The sequence below is a fragment of the Carettochelys insculpta genome, chromosome 3 (genome assembly GCF_033958435.1).
Source record: "Carettochelys insculpta isolate YL-2023 chromosome 3, ASM3395843v1, whole genome shotgun sequence".
Taxonomy (NCBI): Eukaryota; Metazoa; Chordata; order Testudines; family Carettochelyidae; genus Carettochelys; species Carettochelys insculpta.
Window position 1 is genome coordinate 3,243,552 of NC_134139.1, and position 18,896 is coordinate 3,262,447.

The following is an 18,896-nucleotide window of genomic DNA, read 5'->3' on the forward strand; positions in this document are numbered from 1 at the left end:
TCACCCCATCAGCGCAAAAACGGAGGAAAGTCTCCCCAACCCGATCCCTGCCAGCAGCAACAGCGAGCGGGACGGGAGGAGCACACAGCCCCCAGCCGCAGCAACAGCTGATCGGCGGCGGCACGGAGAGCCACGTGGAGGCGGCTCAGCCTCCGAAGATCAAACACCCGCCCCGCACCGCAGGCAGGGCGTCGGCTAAACAAGCGGCGGCACCGCAGGCAGTGGCACCGACCCCCGGGGAACCGGCGGTGCAGAGCACGCAGGCACGCAGCCTGCAGGCACCGTAGGGCACCGCCCGTGCGGCACCGCCCATGAGCGTGCCAAGCGCGGCGCAGACGGGGCCGAGATCCCCTGCACGTCAGGGGGCGGAGCCACCCCCTCAAGGGAGGGGGAAGGCTGCACAGAAAACAAGGCACCACAGCCCCTCTCCAGACAGGGCTGCAGAGTTGCTTTCTCTCAGCCCTCCGCTCATGCTGCAGACTCCAACTAGAAGGCAGGGGTCCCCGCTAGCCTACCCGGAGCCCCCGTCTCCATATTTACAACCAGCCTCGCCCTCGCTGGGACCACCTTCACCCTTCTTGGGGTTTGAGCCGCTGGAGTACTATCACAAATCGCTCTCTCCAGTGTCCCAGGTCTCTCGACGATCTCGCTCCCCCAGATGCAGGGGGTATGCACCAAGGGAGTGGTCCAGGTCACCTTCCCAAGAACAGTGCCCGTGCTGCCATGGTCGTCCCTATCATGCAGGGCATAGACACCACCGGCAGTGTACCAGGGAAAGATCCCCACAGACGGTTCCGTATCCCCGAGGGCAATCGCGAACGGGGACAGAGACTCAAGTATCTCAGGGGGAACTGGTTATGGAACCCCGAGATTTTCCCTTGCAAGCTTCCAGCGAGCGGATGTACCATCACCAACAGGAACCGGAAGGGTCCAGAGAGGCGTATCCTAGTGGTTCCTCGCTCTCCTCCCCGGACGAGGCTACGGCCCCGGGGGACGTCCATCCTCCGGACGATCTCAAACAGTTTCCAGTGCTGTTTAAAAGGGTGGCCTTCACGCAAGGCATCCAGACAGCAGAGGTGCAAGAGAAACACCATAAGCTCCTCAAAAATCTGAGACCTCCGGCCTCCTCCAAAATAGCAATACCGCTTGACGAAACAATCTTGTAGTACGCCACTATGATATGGCAGACCCCTGCGACTATTCCGCCTGTCCACAAGAGAGCGGACAAGAAATACTTCATGCCGGCGAAGGGCATGGAGTTCCTGTTCAGCCACCCACAACCAAATTCCTTGGTGGTAGAGTCGTCGCAACAAAGATCAAAGACATCTCAATTCAAGACGGGGAACAGACAAAGATGCCAAGAAGCTAGAGCTGTTCGGCAGAAAGGTTTACTCCTCCTCCACACTACTGTTGCGAATGGCAAATTACGCAGCGCATCTAGCGAACCACAGTTTCGACAACTACACTAGGTTAACCTCCCTCATGGACTCGCTTCCAGAGGACAAGAAACCGGTGCTCAAGGCCATCGTGCAAGAAGGCTACATGGCCTCAAGGACGGGAGTTCAGATCGCCCTGGATGTTGTGGACACAGCAGCACGCTCCACAGCTACGGCAGTGGTGATGCGAAGGGAGTCCTGGCTCCAGACTTCGGGTATACCAAGGGATCTGCAAGCAAAGATAGTCGATCTTCCCTTCGACTCGCAGAAGCTGTTCGCTGAATCAACTGACTCGGTCCTTCATTCCAGTAAAGATTCAAGAGCCACACTTAGGACCCTGGGGATTTACACCCCTCCATACAGAAAGAAAAAGTACTACCCTCAACAAAGACAGTACCAGTACCAGCAACAGCGTCCCCAGTACCACAGGGGTTACGAGCAAGGGCGACATCAACAGCACCAACAGTACAGAATTCCCAGGCGACGTTCCCAACAGAGCCGTGCGTCCTCGGGGCAGGGCCAAAGGCCACAAGTTTGACACACAGATCCAGGGCTGCACCATCACTACCATCGCACAAGGTCATCCGAAGCGGTTATTCCACCATCGCCTCCGACCATTCTACGCCCAGTGGCAAAGGATCACCACAGACAAATGGGTGCTGGAGATCATAGCCATGGGGTACACCATCCCCTTCCAGTCGCTCCCACCGCCACGACCTCCACCCAGGCCCCACCTCCAGGAGGCCTCCCACGTAGCGAAGCTCAAGCAGGAGGTAGACCATCTCATGCTCATAGGGGCAGTGGAAAGAGTGCCAGAGCAACTGCAAGGGAAAGGGTTCTGCTCGAGATACTTCCTCACGGAGAAAAAGACAGGAGGCTGGAGGCCCATCTTAGATCTTCGAGGCCTCAACCGGTACCTGCGCAAGCAACGCTTTTGGATGATCACAGTCGCCTCCATCCTTACGGCACTAGATGATGGAGATTGGTTCGCAGCCCTCGACTTACAAGACACGTGTTTTCACATAACTATCCATCCGGCTCACCGACGATTCCTCCGGTTCATGGTAGGCAAAGAACATTTTCAATACAAGGTCCTACCGTTTGGCCTCTCCTCGGCCCCCAGAGTCTTCACCAAGACCTTGGCAGTGGTGTCAGCCTACCTGCACAGACAGGGGGTATTTATATTCCCGTATCTGGACGACTGCCTACTCAAAGGGGCCTCGAAGGAGGAGGTACTACGCATGATACGCGTCACAGCAGGCACGTTCTCTTCGCTCGGCCTGGTTATCAATCTGCCAAAATCAAAGATAGACCCCACACAGGACATAGAGTTCATAGGGGCATGCATTAATTCTATTACAGCGAGAGTGTATCTACCAGAGACATGCTTTCGGGCCATCGGCTCCCTCGTGCAAGTCATCACCTTCAGCCCTACGGTGCCAGTTCTGACGTGCTTACAGGTGCTGGGCCACATGGCAGCAGCGACGTTCGTAGTACAGAACGCCAGGTTACACATGTGCAGCATGCAGCACTGGCTGGCGAGCGTATACAAACCGGCAGCACACACCGTTCACAGGGTGGTGTCGCCCACAACAGAGGTGCGCAAATCCCTGCAATGGTGGGTAAACCCCAAGAACTTGCTAACAGGGGTACCCTTCCACCAACCACAAATATCGGTTTTTCTTACTACAGATGCCTCCCTCATAGGGTGGGGAGCACACATGGGCGAAGAGGTGACGCAAGGTCTGTGGTCCTCCACGGAGCAGTCACTGCACATAAATATACTGGAGCTCAGAGCAGTGTTCAATGCCTGCAGACACTTTCGAGACCATATACAAGGCAAAGTAGTCGGGATCAGTACAGACAATACCTCCACCATGTTTTATATAAATCGGTAAGGAGGAGCTCGGTCCCATGCCTTATGTGTGGAAGCAGTCCGGTTGTGGAACTGGTGCATCGCCAACAATATAACCTTGAAAGCCTCGTACTTACGAGGCGCTCACAGTGTGAGGGCAGACCAGCTGAGCAGGCGTTTTGCACTCACGCACAAGTGGCAGATCCGTCCCGATCTGCTACGACTGATTTTTCACGCATGGGGTTTTCCCCAGGTAGACCTGTTTGCTACTCAACACAACAAGAAGTGCCCACGATTCTGCTCCAGGGCAGGACTGGGACGGGGGTCCCTGGGGGACGCATTCGCGATCTTCTGGAGGGGCCCCCTGCTTTACGCTTTTCCTCCCACAGTGCTGATCCACAAAGTCTTGCAAAAAGCCAGGAGGGAAGGAGCCCGAATGATCCTGATAGTCCCAACGTGGGATCGACAGCAATGGTTCCCCCTACACCTGCGCATGTCGGACCGTCCACCGATGCCCCTTCCGGTGGCGCCGGATCTGCTCACGCAAGCCCAGGGGTCCATAGTGCATCCGTACCCCCAAGGCCTGCGACTACAAACGTGGTTAATCCATGGCTCAGCTCCCTAGAGAGCACATGTACGGAGGAAGTGCAACAAGTCCTAGAAAGTAGCAGGAGGACTTCCACCAGGAAGACCTACAAGCAGAAATGGACTCGCTTCATGGCATGGTGTTCTACCAAACAGCTAGCCCCCCTTTCGGTGCCTATACCTGTAATATTAGAGTATTTACTGGACCTCAAGAGAGGAGGACTCTCACTATCCTCGTTAAAGGTCCACCTTGCCGCCATTTCGGCATTCAGACACGAAGAGGAAGGGCACACGGTGTTCGCCCATCCCATGGTTACCAGGTTCCTCAAAGGGTTGGTAAACCTATACCCCCCTCGGAAACCGCTTCCACCTTCGTGGAACTTGGACCTGGTGCTTAATGCACTAACGGGACCGCCGTTCGAGCCTTTGGCCACGGTTTCCCTCCTCCTCCTTACGATAAAGACAACCTTTCTTCTCGCAATCACGTCAGCTCGCAGGGTGAGCGAGCTTGCGGCAGTTATGGCAACGCCACCCTGCACTGTTTTTTCCAAGGAGGCGGTAACCATACGGCTGCATCCAGCCTTTGTTCCTAAAGTTTCTTCTGAGTTTCATATTAACAAACCTATTGTTTTACCCTCGTTTTATCCAAAGCCTCATAACTTTCACAAAGAGGCGCGCCTACACCTCCTGGACGTGAGGAGGGCGCTAGCCTTCTATATAGACAGGACCAAGTCTTTCCGGAAAACGGATAGCCTCCTAGTCTCTCTCGCTCCCAAATCGAAAGGAGAAGGTCTCTCTTCGCTGAGAATCTCGAAGCACATCGTATCCTGCATAAAAATGTGCTACGAACTCAAAAAGACTCCTTTACTGGCCACGCCCAGGGCTTGTTCCACTAGGGCGGTGGCAGCATCAACAGCCTTTTTCAAGGGCATTGCGCTAAAAGACATTTGCAGAGCGGCGACCTGGTCATCCTAAGAACATAAGAATGACACCTTCGCCAAACATTTTGCCCTTCACAGGGTATTCCAAGAGGATACCCGTCTCTCGACAGCGGTCCTCTCGGGGACAAACTGCACATAATCCGATTACCCACCTCCTATCTTGGGTTACTGCTGGGTAGTCACCTAATGTGGAGCACCCACGGGGACAGTTGAAGAAGAAAGAAAGGTTACTCACCGTAGTAACAGTGGTTCTTTGAGATGTGTCCCCGTGGGTGCTCCACTACCCGCCCATCCTCCCCGCTTCGGATCTCTGTTTAGTGTTTTTCAGGAGCATCCGAGGCAGTTGGTCAAGGAACTGGCGGGGACCAGATCGCGCAAGTGGCCAGGAGCGCGCAAGGGAGCGGCGCGCACCGGCACATGCGCGGTCCAGCAGAAACTGCTTGGAAGATCTGATCTGCGGCGCCGGGCAAGCCCGACACCTAATGTGGAGCACCCACGGGGACACATCTCGAAGAACCACCGTTACTACGGTGAGTAACCTTTCTTTCTTCCAAGAATGTCACCTCACCTTTTGAATAAAGAATTTTGAAATTAAGAAAATAACGTAAGGACAGTTAAAACCAGTCTTGTTTTATCCCTATGGAATCCTCCACAAGAATGTGGGGATGGTGGCAAATTGGTCGTAGTGGACACAGCTCTCTAGAGTCTTCAGAGCTAAGTGCCAGGAGTGGCAGTATGTTACAACTGAGAATACTCTTAAAAAGTAAGAGTTACTGGTAAATAACTAGTTTCTTGTTGTGCCTTTTAGGAAACATCAAAACATTATAAAACTGTCTAAAAACCTAAAAAAAAACAGAATAGAGTAGAATTACTGATAGATGAAAGGCAAACATGGTGAGCAGTTGAAGTAAACTCTGGAGGTTGGAGACTTTTGGTGGAGGGGCAGCAGTGGAATTAAACTAGAATGTAGGAAACTTAAAGAAGGTAAGTAAGGCTTCTGATAAGACAGTTCCGCATAAAACAGACTACTAGGATATTTCTCAGTTTTCACGGTGTTGAATTTACCAATAATGGTTTCTTAGTCTAGCTATAGTAAGATTGAAAGTTGGTAATCAGTATCATGTACGTTTGGTGATTTAATATTTGGCGATTGCCATTATCAGTATCTTTTTCTCACTCAACATGTCTGAAGGTGAAGGAAGTGGTATGAAAGAAGTAATCAGATAAACTTAAATAATGAAAACGGATAATTGTTCTAATGTTAAAATGTAAACATAGCAGTTATTGAATAGCAAGATAAAAGCAGGCAGATACTGCCAAAAGGTAAAAAGGACTTATGTTTATTGGTAAAGGTATATTTTACCGCAGAGTTAACCTGGAATCTTATTCAGGTCTTATTTAATACACACAAACCTCTGACCATGTCTCACTTCAGACACACTGAGCAATAGGTTCTCTCTCTCAGTCATTGAACTGTGTTGCTTATGAGCGCTCAAGTATGAACCAGAACAGCATCTTGTCCAACAGCAAAAAGAGCCTGCTGCCCCTATTCCACAAGATACGCATGTATGCTGGATTTGCAATGTTGGCCTTTCTTGGCCCAGTGCATTATCTTAAGGCTTCTGGTTGTGTCTTCTGTACGCAGTGTGCCATGTTGTGTTTTGGGATCACCGTTCACACACACACACCCCGTTCCTAGTATATGCTGTGTACATCCTACTTCTGTGTCATAAATATAAAATAAATGCATATATGCTTTTCCACCTTCTTTCAGCTATACCCATCTTCACTGCTGTCATTCTTTACCTCCTATGTCCTTCTTTCCCCTCCTTCACCTCAATGTGTGTGTACATATATTTGTTAAATACTTACTACTCTTTTTTTCTTCAATCTTTCTTACCTTCCATTGTCACAGAGTAGTCATAAGAATTACTTTTATACCACTTTCACTTAATATGTGTTTGCAAAACTGGCTTTTGAAAGCTGTGCAATCAAAATAAATGGTGGTAAAACTTTTGTGTCAGGATGATATTACAAGTGACCTAAAACAGCCAGAATTAAAAGATTAGCTATTTCTGTGAATTTTCAAAGAAATGTATTCACTTTCAGACAGCAGTATGCTGAAACATTTATATGTTTTCATTTTTCAAGCTAAATAATAGAAACATAGTTCAAGGTTTTTCTGGATTGCAGAGTGATTCCTGTGAAGTTCTGAAACAGTTGAAGTGAATTTACAGATGTTTGAGTACAGAATAAGAAACCAAAAAGATTTTGTCTAACTTTTTTGCATAGCACACCCCAAATGATTTCACCCAGTAATTTCAGGCTCTGCCTCAAGTGGATGGTTAGGGTTCATGGTACTTCATAGGAGCACTCGGTCTCCCAGAGAATTAGGCACTTACCCTTTATAAATTACCTTCCTCTGTTGGTGTTTTCTGGGATCACTTCTACTCTATATTAGGCTTGACAATATTCAGTTTTTATTTTTTATAATTTTGACAAACAATATTGAATAGTTTAAAGCATTTTTAATCATTACCAATTTTAATAGAGGCTAGAAATTGGGAAGGTGTCAGACAATAATATGATGACAGTAGACATTGAGAGTCATAAAATTGAAGGTTCATAGCAAATACAGATTAACATATGTCAAAATATAGAGAGTAAATAACCTTGTCAGTCTGAAATCCTCAAGCAACATTTTCCTTTTTCCCTATTTGTAAAGTTTGATTCTTCTCCAAGTGATTACCAGTATGCATTCCAAACTGTGTGTGTACTGGCACATGGCCAGTTGCCGGAAAATATTTTGCCCTAGCCAGTAGTCATTGAGTTCAAGTGGCTTCCCCTGGGGTGGTGCCGATATGGCAACCAATATATGCACTGCCTGCTGCTCAGTTCCTACTCTCCACGTTGTGGCTTGCTGGAGCTCCTCTTCTCATAGTTTATTGTTGCTGGCAGCCTTTTGTTTATAGTGTAAATAGTTCTAATTAGTTGTAAATAGTTCTTAGTAATTTAGATTGTTAGAGATTTATTCTTTGAAAGAGCTGAGATGGGAGTTATGGTGCTTCGGTGCTTCGGCGCCAGGAAATGCCTGGCTCTATGGGATTTAAAGTGACTAGAAACAGAGAGGTAGCTGTGTTAATCGGTACTCACAGTGTGGTAAGCATATGCCTAGAAGTGACCCACACTCTATTTGTCTCCGGTGTTGGGGTAAAGGCCATCAAGGAGACTGCTGCTTGATCTGCAAAATATTTAAGCCTAGGACTTTGACGGACAGAGTGCAAAAACTTAAGGTTCTCCTGTTGGAGGTGGCTGTGCAACCATACGTTTCCCTCTCTGGGGTATGCAGTGGGGCCTTTTCTGTGTGGAGCATACCAGTGCCGTCATTGTGCTTGGTGCAATCTAAAGATTCATGGTGCCATGAGCAAGGGCCAGTGCCTCATCTTGCCAAATGACATGAGAGTCAATTCCTGGTGCCTCACAAATAGAAGCAGCATGAGAGGGGTCGCTCTCCCACCTTGTTGAAGCACTGTGGGGGACCGAAGGTGCCTGCTCCACCATGCCAGAGGCATATTCAAGAGGCACCTGTATGCATCCTATTGTGAGGCAGGAGCCCACACTCACCCAAACTGTCCACGAAGCCAGAGGCATTTAGGGCAACACAGGGCCTTTTACAGATCACAGTGCCGGGACCCTGACCTCCAAGGTGGGTGCACAGATCTGGTGGGAGGCAGTCTATGCCCACTTGCCTGCTGTCCTGTGGGGCTGATGCCGAGCCAAGGGATCACCCAGATGCCATTGTTGTCAGCGTCATCTTCCATCCTGGTGCCTGACAGTTTCATCCACCTCCAGCACCTACAGTAACTCTGCTGCAGATAGCTCCTTTGGCACTGGCCCAACAGACATCGACACAGGCAGCGGGACCTATCGCGCCACCTTGGTCTTCTGCATTGGACTTGTCAGCATCAGAATCAGATTTCTACTACTCGAGCTTGGCAAGGAGTGGGAGTACCTGGTCAGTGTCCCATTGTAGCCACCAGAGTCGGTGTTCAGATGATAATAGGTAGCTGCCAACTGTGCAAGGAGTGACACAGTGGCCCTTTGGGGCCCAAGGGTATTTTCGTGAAACACAGGGGCAGTTACAGGACTGCCTTCTAGGGCACCTTTTGTATCCGTGTACCTGGGAAGTCCCCGTGCTGCATGCAGCACCGTCAGTATTGTTAGGCACCCTTGCAAGGGACCAAGCCCAGGGGCCCTCCTACCAGTCAGAGGCTTTCTCTTCAGCACCATTGGGTTCACTGGCTCAGATGCCATTGGCGCAGGCGTCAGCACTGCCTCAAGTGATTTGCTTCCTCCCACCTCAGTGCCACTGATGTCAGTGCCATTGAGTCAGATGCAGGGCCAAGTGCTGCTGCAACAAGAGATGACCTCAGAGCCATCAGCACCAGTGCCTAGTGTTGCCATTGTTTTCAAGCACTGTGCTCTAGATACCACAGATAGCATTGGGACTTCAGGTGGGGGACTTGGGTTTTTCCACCTTGCCGTTGCAGACTGATCTGGTGGGCGTCTCCTCCTCTTCTCCCGACGAGGCGGTTGTGAAGTCCTCAGCATCCCCAGTCTTGGAGGATGGCTGGGCATTTCAACAGCTCTTACGCCAAGTGGCCCAAGGCCTTGCGGTTCAAGCAAAGGAGATTAAAGATGAGGTGGACACAGTCAAAGACATCTTGTCCTCACTCCCCACCAGGTTAGCGTCCCCCCGATTAAAACTATTGCTAATATCCCAAAGGCACTGTGGCAAACTCCAGTCTCAGCCTTTCCCACAGCGAGCTAAAAAAGAAAGGTATTATTTTGTCCCTTCCCAGGGGAATGAACATTCTTTTACCCACTCTCTCCACAACTTCCTAGTTAGTGGTCAACATGGCAAACTACAGGGAGAGACAGGGATTAACGACCCTCACCAAGGAACTGAGAGGTGAAACGCCTGGACCTCTATGGCAGGAAAATGTATTGAACAGGGTGTTTACAACTGAGAATTACTAGCCAGCAGGCATTGGTCAGCAGATATGCATATAACACTGCCGGCTCCCTGTCCCAATTCTTGGAGTTAGTTCCTACTGAAACCAAGCTGGAATTTATGGCAGTTGTGGAGGAAAACAAACTTATATCCGCAGCACCACTTCAGGCGACACTGGACGGTGAATGCTGCTACCCAAGTTATGGCCTCGGGAGTGGAAATGCTTGGGGGGCCTGGCTACAAATCTCTGGCCTCCTCTCTGAGGTATACCAAACAATTCAGGACCTTCGTTTTGAAGACCCAACATTGCTTTTGGAAAAGAGCCATAAAAGTCTTCATAGCCTAAAGGATTCAAGGACTACGTTAAGCTCCCTGGGTCTTCATACACCTGTGGCGCAGCATAGACATTTATTCCCCACTCTCCTGCTAGCCAATTCCCCCGGCAACAGAAGGGTCAGAGTTGGAGAAGCAACTCTGGCAGGAGGCGTTCTAACCAACAGAATCGAGGGCAGGGTCAGCTCGAGCCTCTGTCAGGGCCAAAGCAGGTGTTTATGGCACCGTTGGGAGCACCACACCAATCACCAGCGTAGTTCCAGTACGCCCATTGTTTTTCTTTTTCCTCTCCCCTTTCTACCTTGCCTGGTGCCATATAACATCAGACCCGTGGGTCCTGTACACGATAGAAAGGGGATACACCATCCAATTTAACTCTTACACCTCCTCCCATCCCTCTTCTCTGTCCCTCTTCAGGGATCCCTCATGAGGGTCTGCTCAGACAGGAGATAAAATCCCTCATTCAGTGCACGCTGTAGAGGAGGTCCCTCATCAGTTTCAAGGGCAGGAGTTTTATTCCCGGTATTTCTTAATTCCAAAATCAAAGGGGGGCCTGAGGCCCATATTGGACTTACGAGACCTGAACAAGTTTGTAAAAAAAGATAAGGTTTCGTATTGATATCTCTGGGACTCATCATCCTGTTGCTGGAGCCAGGGAACAGGTTTAATGCTCTTGACCTACAAGATACTTATTTTAGCAATTTATCCTCTCATAGGAGGTTTCTTCAATTCACGGCAGAAAGGGCACACTGTCTGTTCACAGTCTTCCCATTCAGCCTCTCCTCTGCCCCAGGGGTCTTCACTAAATGTATAGCAGTGGTGGTTGGATGATTGGCTGGTCACAGATCCAAGTACAACAGCATTTGCAGCTGATCCACCAAACATTCGAGAGTCTCAGCCTCCTGGTTGATGAGGCAAAGTCGGTTCTGGTCCCCACACAAAGAATGGAGTTTGTGGAGGCTCTCTTGGATGCAGTGCTCAGCAGGGCCTTCCTGCCAGACAGCAGGTTTCAGGCTGTGGTGGTGATTATACGTGACCGTATCATGTTCCTCACCACAATGGCCAAGTGCTGTATGAGGTTGCTGGGCCACGTGGCAGCTTGTACGTCCGTAGTCCAGCATTCCAGGCTCCAAATGTGTCCCCTTCAGCTGTGGCTCGCTGCTGTGTACCAACCTTTCAGAGACAGCATAGACTCACTGGACAGTGCCACCACAAATTCTGTCAACCCTGAGTTGGTGACTAGATGCTTGAATGGTCTGTGTGGGAATACCCTTCAGGCCTCCCAACCCTCGCTTTCCCTGGTAAAGGACACCTCAGACCTGGCGTGGGGCACCTTCTGGGGAGCACCAAACCCAGGCCTTGTGAGACAAGGAAGACCTCAGGCTCCTTATCAATGTCAGGGAGCTCAGAGCCATCAGGCTGGCATGCAAGGTCTTTTGGGACAGTTTATCGGGGCTTTGCATATCCATGATTACAGACATTACAACAACAATGTACTATATAAACAAAGAGAGGGGTGCACTCTCTTCTCCCCTGTCATGAGGACCTCGGGCTCTGGGACTTTTGCATTCAACACCAGATCTTTCTGCAGGCCCATTATGTTCTTGGAGTCCACAACTCATTGGTGGACCACCTCACCAGGTCCTTTGTGAACCACAAGTGGTTGCTACACCCAGATGTTTCCAAAAGTGGCGGCATTCCCAAATGGACCTATTTGCCTCACACTTCAGTGCAAAGTTCCAGACGTTTTGTTCTTACCAGAACTGGAGTCCCGGGTCCTGGGCAGATGCATTGAGCATTCCCTGGTCAAGCCTGCTGCTCTGTGCCTTCATCCGATTCCACTAGTCCACAAGCTTCTCCTCAGGATTTGGTCAGATCAGGCATCAGTCATTCTGGTGGGCCAGGCAGCACAGGACTTGATTCTCCTGGAAATGTCAGTATGTGATCCAATAACACTCCCGTTATGCTGCACGTGTTTACACAGGAGGAGTGGTGGTTGCAACACCATAACCTCCAAACCCTGCACCTCATAGGTTGGAAGCTCCATGGTTGATGGCCATGGAGCTCTCTTGCTCCAACCTGGTGAGGGAGGCATTGCTAAACAGTAGGAAACCTTCCACAAGGGTGGCCTGCGTGGCCAAGTGGAAAGGTTTTCCATTTGGGTATCTCAGAAGGGGTTGTTGCCTTTGCAGGCCTCAAAACCCTTGATCTTGGACCACTTAAGACATTTAAATCAAGAGAGGCTGTCCTTATCCTCCATCAAGGTTCATTTAGCAGCCATTCACCCTGGGATATCATCAGTTTTCTCAGACCCGGTGATTAAAAGATTTAATTAGGGGACTGGAGAGAGTCAGACTGCGGGTGCAGGCCCCCCGCCTGTGGGGGACCTTAATCTGGTGTTGTCAAAACTGATGGGGGCCCCCTTCCATCCCATTGCTTTTTGTTCCTGGCTGTTTCTAATTTACAGTGCAGTGTTTTTGGTGGCCATCACCTTGGTCACGAGGGTGTCTGAGTTGAGGGCCCTGACGGTGGATCCACTCTATATGGTGTTCCATAAAGACAAGGTTAGACTGACACCCCATCCGGCATTCTAACCAAAGGTGGTCTACCCTTTCCATGTCAACCAGGAGATTTCCTTACCAATTTTTTTTATCCAAAACCTCACAGCCGAGATGTTGGAAGGGCTTTGGCCTTCTACATGGACAGGACCAAACTGTTCAGGAAGTCACAGCAGCTTTTAATGGCAGTGGCAGACAGAATGAAAGGCCTTCCAGTCTTCTCACAGGCGATTTCCTCTTGGATAGTGGCTTGCATTAAAGAATGTTACAGGTTGGGGGTGGCTCCCCCAGAGTGCAGGCATCCTCTGTGGCATTCTTGGCCCATGTGCCTATCCAGGATACATGCAGAATGGCTGCCTGGTCCTCGATACATATGTTTACAGCCCATTACTCGCTCACGTAGCATGTTCAGGATGATGTTCATTGCAGGGCTCCAACCCCACCTCCTAGATGTTGGCTTGTATTCACCCAGTTTGGAATGCACATGAGTAATCATGCAAAGAGGAAAACACATTTACCTGTTCCATAATTGATATTCTTCACGATGTGTTGTTCATGTCCATTCCAAAGCCCACCCGCCTTCCCCACTGTTGGATTAGCCGGCAAGAAGGAACAGGGCAGGGCACATGGTGCATATGTTGGTCACCATATGAGTGCTGTTCCAGGGGCGCCAGTCTAACCCTATGACTACCAGCTAGGGCAAAGTGTTTTCCAGCAACTGGGCATGTGCCAGCGCACATCCAGTTTGGAATGGACATGAGCAACACATCTTGAAGAACATTAGTTACGGAACAGGTAACTGTCTTTTATCAGTGGATGTGTTAGTTATTGTGTATACAGTGAAATTGCTGGTTAGTGACATTTACTGATACGTTAATCCTTCCAAATCTGTTTATGATAGCAGTTGCATTGTGTGTAGGAGAGAAAGATCTGTGGGTTCAGAAAGTAGTATTTTGTCATGTATATATGAAGGTAAAAGACACGCAACACATCTTTAATATTTCTGTGGGTAATATATGCGCTCTTTAAATATTAAGGTTATTTAGAGGAAGTTGATGTTATATAAAGTATATTAGGGAATTTAGAGCTGAATTATAGTAGTATTTGTACATTATCAACTCTAAAACAATTCAAACATTTGCATTCATCATAAATACAGTATGACTGCATTGCAAGTTATAAAAGCCTAGTTGAAATGTAGTAAATGGTATACTCATTTTGTCAATCTGTTATTGACTTTAGAAGTTGCAGGTAATTTCATAAAATTCTAATGGGCCACCGAAGCCATGCATGGCAGTATGTCACTGAGGTTATTTAGGGCTTCATTCAGTCATAGTATGCCGAGAGGTAACTATAATTTCCTTTAGTATTCTCTTTGTTCTCTGCTTGCTGACTATAGCTACTTTTTCTTGTAGCTCCTCATGTCAGTTAAAGAGGAAACCACATTAAAGAGCTTCTTGCTTCTCTAGTATAGTAATTTTCTCTAAGTATCTGAAATATAGAATAAAATCATATGAAAAATATGTTTTAATATTTTTCAGGTATTTCACAAAGAGGTTTTGGGGGAGGTCGAGGGCGTGGAATTCAGAAGAAATTGAAACGTAAAGATCGTGGAAGGGGAAGAGGAGCCAATAAAGGACCTGATGGCTTTCAAGAGGTACATGGAATTGAAATTAAAATACGTACATGGATATGCAAACACCTGGATGCTCCTTGTTAACAGAAGTGTAGACAAAATTGTCTAATTATGTGCTCTCCTTATTTTGTTACATTGTTCGACAGTCAAGCTCTCTCTTTTCTGAGAAAAGAAGTTTCTGACCCATTCAGTTGAGAAAAAAGTCTTGTATAGTCAGCACACGGAAAGACAGACAATACTTGCAAGAGAATTACAAGATTTACTTTTTAATAGGATGTTAACTTTGAAGCTTTAATAGTTAATTTAATTGAGGATTACTTCAGTTCTGAGGAATTGGTTTACCTGCTAGCAACAAATCACTTGTTTTTAAGCAACATAATTAGATTGCGAGACTTGTTGCAGTTCCTAGTTGTCTATTCCCATTGATCTTCTTCACAACTTCTGCACACCTTTCATCTGAATTTTGATGGATTCTACTCCATTTTCCTCAGCTATGGTTTATGGACACGAGTCTGGCTTGCATTCCTACTTTACTAGTGTCCCTGTAAATATTGTGAGAGGCTGCGTTTGTGTGAAATTAGCTCTCATTCATTACTTTTACGTGCTGATGTGGTAACCTGAGTGGTAATGTGGGCTCAGAACAGGTTGGTGACAATATAGACAAGTTATACTTGAATATTGTGTCCAGTTCTGGGCACCACATTTCCGGAAAGATGTGGCTAAATTGGAGCAAGTCCACAAAAGAGCAACAAAAATGATTAAAGGTCTAGAAAACGTGACTTAAGAAGAGAGTTCTAAAACTTAAAGAAGAGTCTGAATTTGTTGCATGTATAACAGAAAACTGTTCACACACAAGAATTTTATTTTGCTTATTCTTACAGAACAATACTAGCTCATCTAAGAAAAATTATAATGCATGTTTAGTTTTACTTTGTATTTTGAGATAATAGCTTCTCTTTGAACTGCTACAGTAATCTGAGAACACTCAAATCATGATTTACTGTCATTTTATTTGGAAATTTTATCACACTTTGGATTAATGACTGCTTTGAATGTTGCAGTTGTTTTGCAAACAGAGATTGAAACTCTCTAATCCGGACTTCCTTAGTCCAGCATCATCTGTGACTCCAGGACTGCTCTAGGGATGGAGCACTCGTGGGGAAAAACCAGTGGGCTGAGGCCAGGAGCATTGCTGGACTAGGGAAGAATGGAGGCCCTGGGACTGGGCAGACCCACAGGCTGGAGTAGTGGAGCTTTGCGGGGCAGGGGGCCCTGGTGACTGGAGCTTTTGAGCCCCAGTACTGCAGGAGCAGTAGAGCCCAGAGATGGGAGGACGTTAGGCAGGAGTGGAGAGGCAAGCATTCACCTCTTCTGGTCCAGAAAATTCCCTGGACTGGTCCTAAGGGTGGCGAACCAGGGAGGTTCAACCTGTACATTTAATATATTTTTATTTCCTTTTATAGGAGGGCAAACCAGTGAAGAAATGGGTGAATATGAGTCAAGAATTTATAAATCAGCATACAGTAGAACATAAAGGAAAACAAATTTGTAAATACTTTCTTGAGGGAAGATGTATAAAGGTAAATATATTGTATTTCAGTTTAACCAATATTAGGAAAACTTGTGTGTAACTTTTGTATTTTTTGTCTTAGTATTTTTGGTAAGTATAAAAGTGGTGGCGAAAATTTTGAGGAAAAATGATCAGACTGCATATCTTTTCACTATATAATGCAAACGATCTGAAATTATCTACTATTGATCCCTTATTTTATTAACAAATGCAGTATAATACATACATCTACGTTCAGCAATGTTGGGATCTGAAATTAGTGTAATATGAAACCTGTATTTTTATATTTAATTTTGAGGGTATGAAAGGTGATTTATTTAGTAGAGTTAGTGATTCATTTCTGGTTTAAAAATATTTTTTCTTGGACATTATAAATTTAGAGACATAATGAAAAACACTAATTGTAAGCAGAAAATACGTCTCTCTTCATCCTAAGTATGGAAGAAAATACGCTTTCCCAAACATTCAGGAAAGGTAGACTTCAGCTTCATTTTCAGCAGCATGCTAGGATTGGGAGGGAGAAAGAAGAGAAACTGAATTAGATTATTAGTGAGCCAAATATCTGTGGCATGCCAGTCTGCCATTTTGTAGAGATTTTGCATTCTGGTATTGCATCATTCTGAAACAATTGGTTCTCTGGTACCAAAGTCAATCTTTTATTCAATTATAAAACATAACACAGAAATTTGAAACAAATGATGACAAGTGTGCGTTTTTGCTCTCAAACTGATATATGTATGTCAACAATGTTGTGCCACTTATTCCTAGTTCCACTGGGAATTTTTCTGGGTCTTTTCATGATTATGAACCTTTCCCCCCCCATCATTTGCTCCCAAACACAAAAGTTAATTATGCTTCATCCAGATTCCTGGTGGAAATATAAGATAATGGCCACAACACAGTCTTGAACATTTTCATGGCTTTGTAATGGTATTTAAATCCGATAATTCCCAATACGATGAGTATTTAGTGCCACCTACTGTTATAAAACAAATTGTTATGAGGTAATTTAATTTATTTTAAAGTACTTATAAAAGTTGTCATTGTGTAAAACTTTCCAGGGAACTAGTCCTAAAGTAAAGTAATACTGTTCATATGATTTTTGGTATTGTCTAAATGGGCAGTCTCTATATATGAGCTTCTAATACTTTCTCATATCATGAATCACCACCCCTTGCATTTGTGATCGCACAGTTTTCTTGCAACTACAGCATTTGCTTAAATTGAAAAAGTATAATAAACTATTTAATATTTATTTGAGTAGCATCCAGATGGGTGCTCCACTTCAAGTGTGTATACATGTCAAAGTGGAGCACCCATAAGGGGGACAAATCTGAAAGTCTTCTAGTAACTGCATAAGGTGAGTAACTCAATTTTTAGCTTCTTTTAATGTAATTTACTAGATGGAATCAAGGGGAAAAAACAGTACCATGTGACCACTCTGCTCTCCATCGGCCATCAGTATATACTCTGTGGAATGGAGTGTGAGAAACACTGCATTGCATTAGAATGTTCTTTGTCTCCACTTGTGTTGCCAGTAGAGAAAAACTGGATAAATAGAATGAAAACATCATTGTTAAAATACAATGTTGAATAAATTCAGCATTTAGAACTGATAATTTGTTTGTCTCCCCTTTCTGTCACATTTACAGGGAGAGCAGTGTAAATTCGATCATGATGCAGAGATAGAGAAGAAGAAGGAAATCTGCAAGTTTTACATACAGGGTTATTGTACCAAAGGAGAGAACTGTATTTATTTGCATAATATCCTTTGGGGGAAAACTGTATTTTAATTAAATCTTGGTTTGCTTTTATATTTTAATACAAACTGATTTTCTCTTTAGACACTTTATGAACATCTGCCTAATTGTGTTTTATTGTAAGATATCAACTGTGAAAGAAAGATTTTTAAAAAAGGTGCCTCCTAGTTCAGTTATAGTTCAGTAGTTCCATATTTTACAAACCCCAGAAGGAAAACTGTAAGGAATATATAATCTAAAAATTACAGTTGGTTCACAAGCTTTTATTCCATGAATTTGTTTTTATGAAAGCAACATTGACAAAATAAAATTATAGAGTGTATAATTTTAAAACCCTTTTTACTCTTAGGTGGTTATTGGAGATTAAATCTGTGACTTTTAGAAATGAGTTTACTTTTTGCCATGTGCTTTGCGTGTCTGGCATCCCATTAAGACATGCACTGTGGAGTCTGTATCTTTATAGCCAGATCTTGGTTCCTTCAATGGATCTAGCAAACAAGCAGCCAGCTCTCTCTGTGGTAAGAATGAGATATAACAACTTAAAGATCTCCATGTCCTTCCAGTGTGGAGCAGAAGGTGGTGTTTGTGCCTTCTTAGCACAGGGAGCTGGTGTACATCATTATTTGATCCTGTTTCTGAATAAGAGAGTAGGACAGTGGTTTGTATGAGAGGAGGATAAGAGCTAGATAGGGATGGGTTGCTTTTTTCCAGCGCACAATAAACACTTTTTCGAGTTGGAATGGGGAACGGATTTATTTCATTTGTGAAAAGTGAGTATAAAACACTCCTCACTGAATAATAGCATTATACACATGCTTTGTTCACCAATTGCACAGATGTAAATGACTGTACAGATCAGATCAGCAGCCTTGAATTTTCAAAATATCACTTGTGGATTATGCATTGTTGTGCAAAGCCACAGAATTGGTACAATTAATTCATGAAGAACATAAGAACATAAGAATGGCCATACTGGGTCAGACCAAAGGTCCATCCAGCCCAGCATCCCATCTGCCGACGGTGGCCAATGCCAGGTGCCCCAGAGAAGGAGAACAGAAGACAATGATCAAGTGATTTATCTCCTGCCATCCATCTCTTGCCCTTGTTCTGAAGGCTAGGGGCACCATACTTTATCCCTGGCTAATAGCCATTTATGGACCTAACCAGCAAAAATTTATCAAGCTCTTTTTTAAACCCTAATAGAGTCC

The 18,896-nt window shown here is 46.0% G+C and overlaps 1 protein-coding gene across 2 annotated transcripts in view; it reads left to right on the plus strand.

The window, feature by feature from the left end:
- ZC3H6 (zinc finger CCCH-type containing 6) overlaps positions 1-18,896 on the plus strand; it is a 92,236-nt gene that overhangs the window by 52,389 nt on the left and 20,951 nt on the right. For both annotated transcript variants that reach the window (XM_074989230.1, XM_074989229.1), the window contains 3 exons: positions 14,264-14,379; positions 15,822-15,938; positions 17,581-17,692. In XM_074989230.1, the coding sequence (XP_074845331.1) occupies positions 14,264-14,379; positions 15,822-15,938; positions 17,581-17,692 (345 nt within the window). The remainder of the gene's footprint in view (positions 1-14,263; positions 14,380-15,821; positions 15,939-17,580; positions 17,693-18,896) is intronic.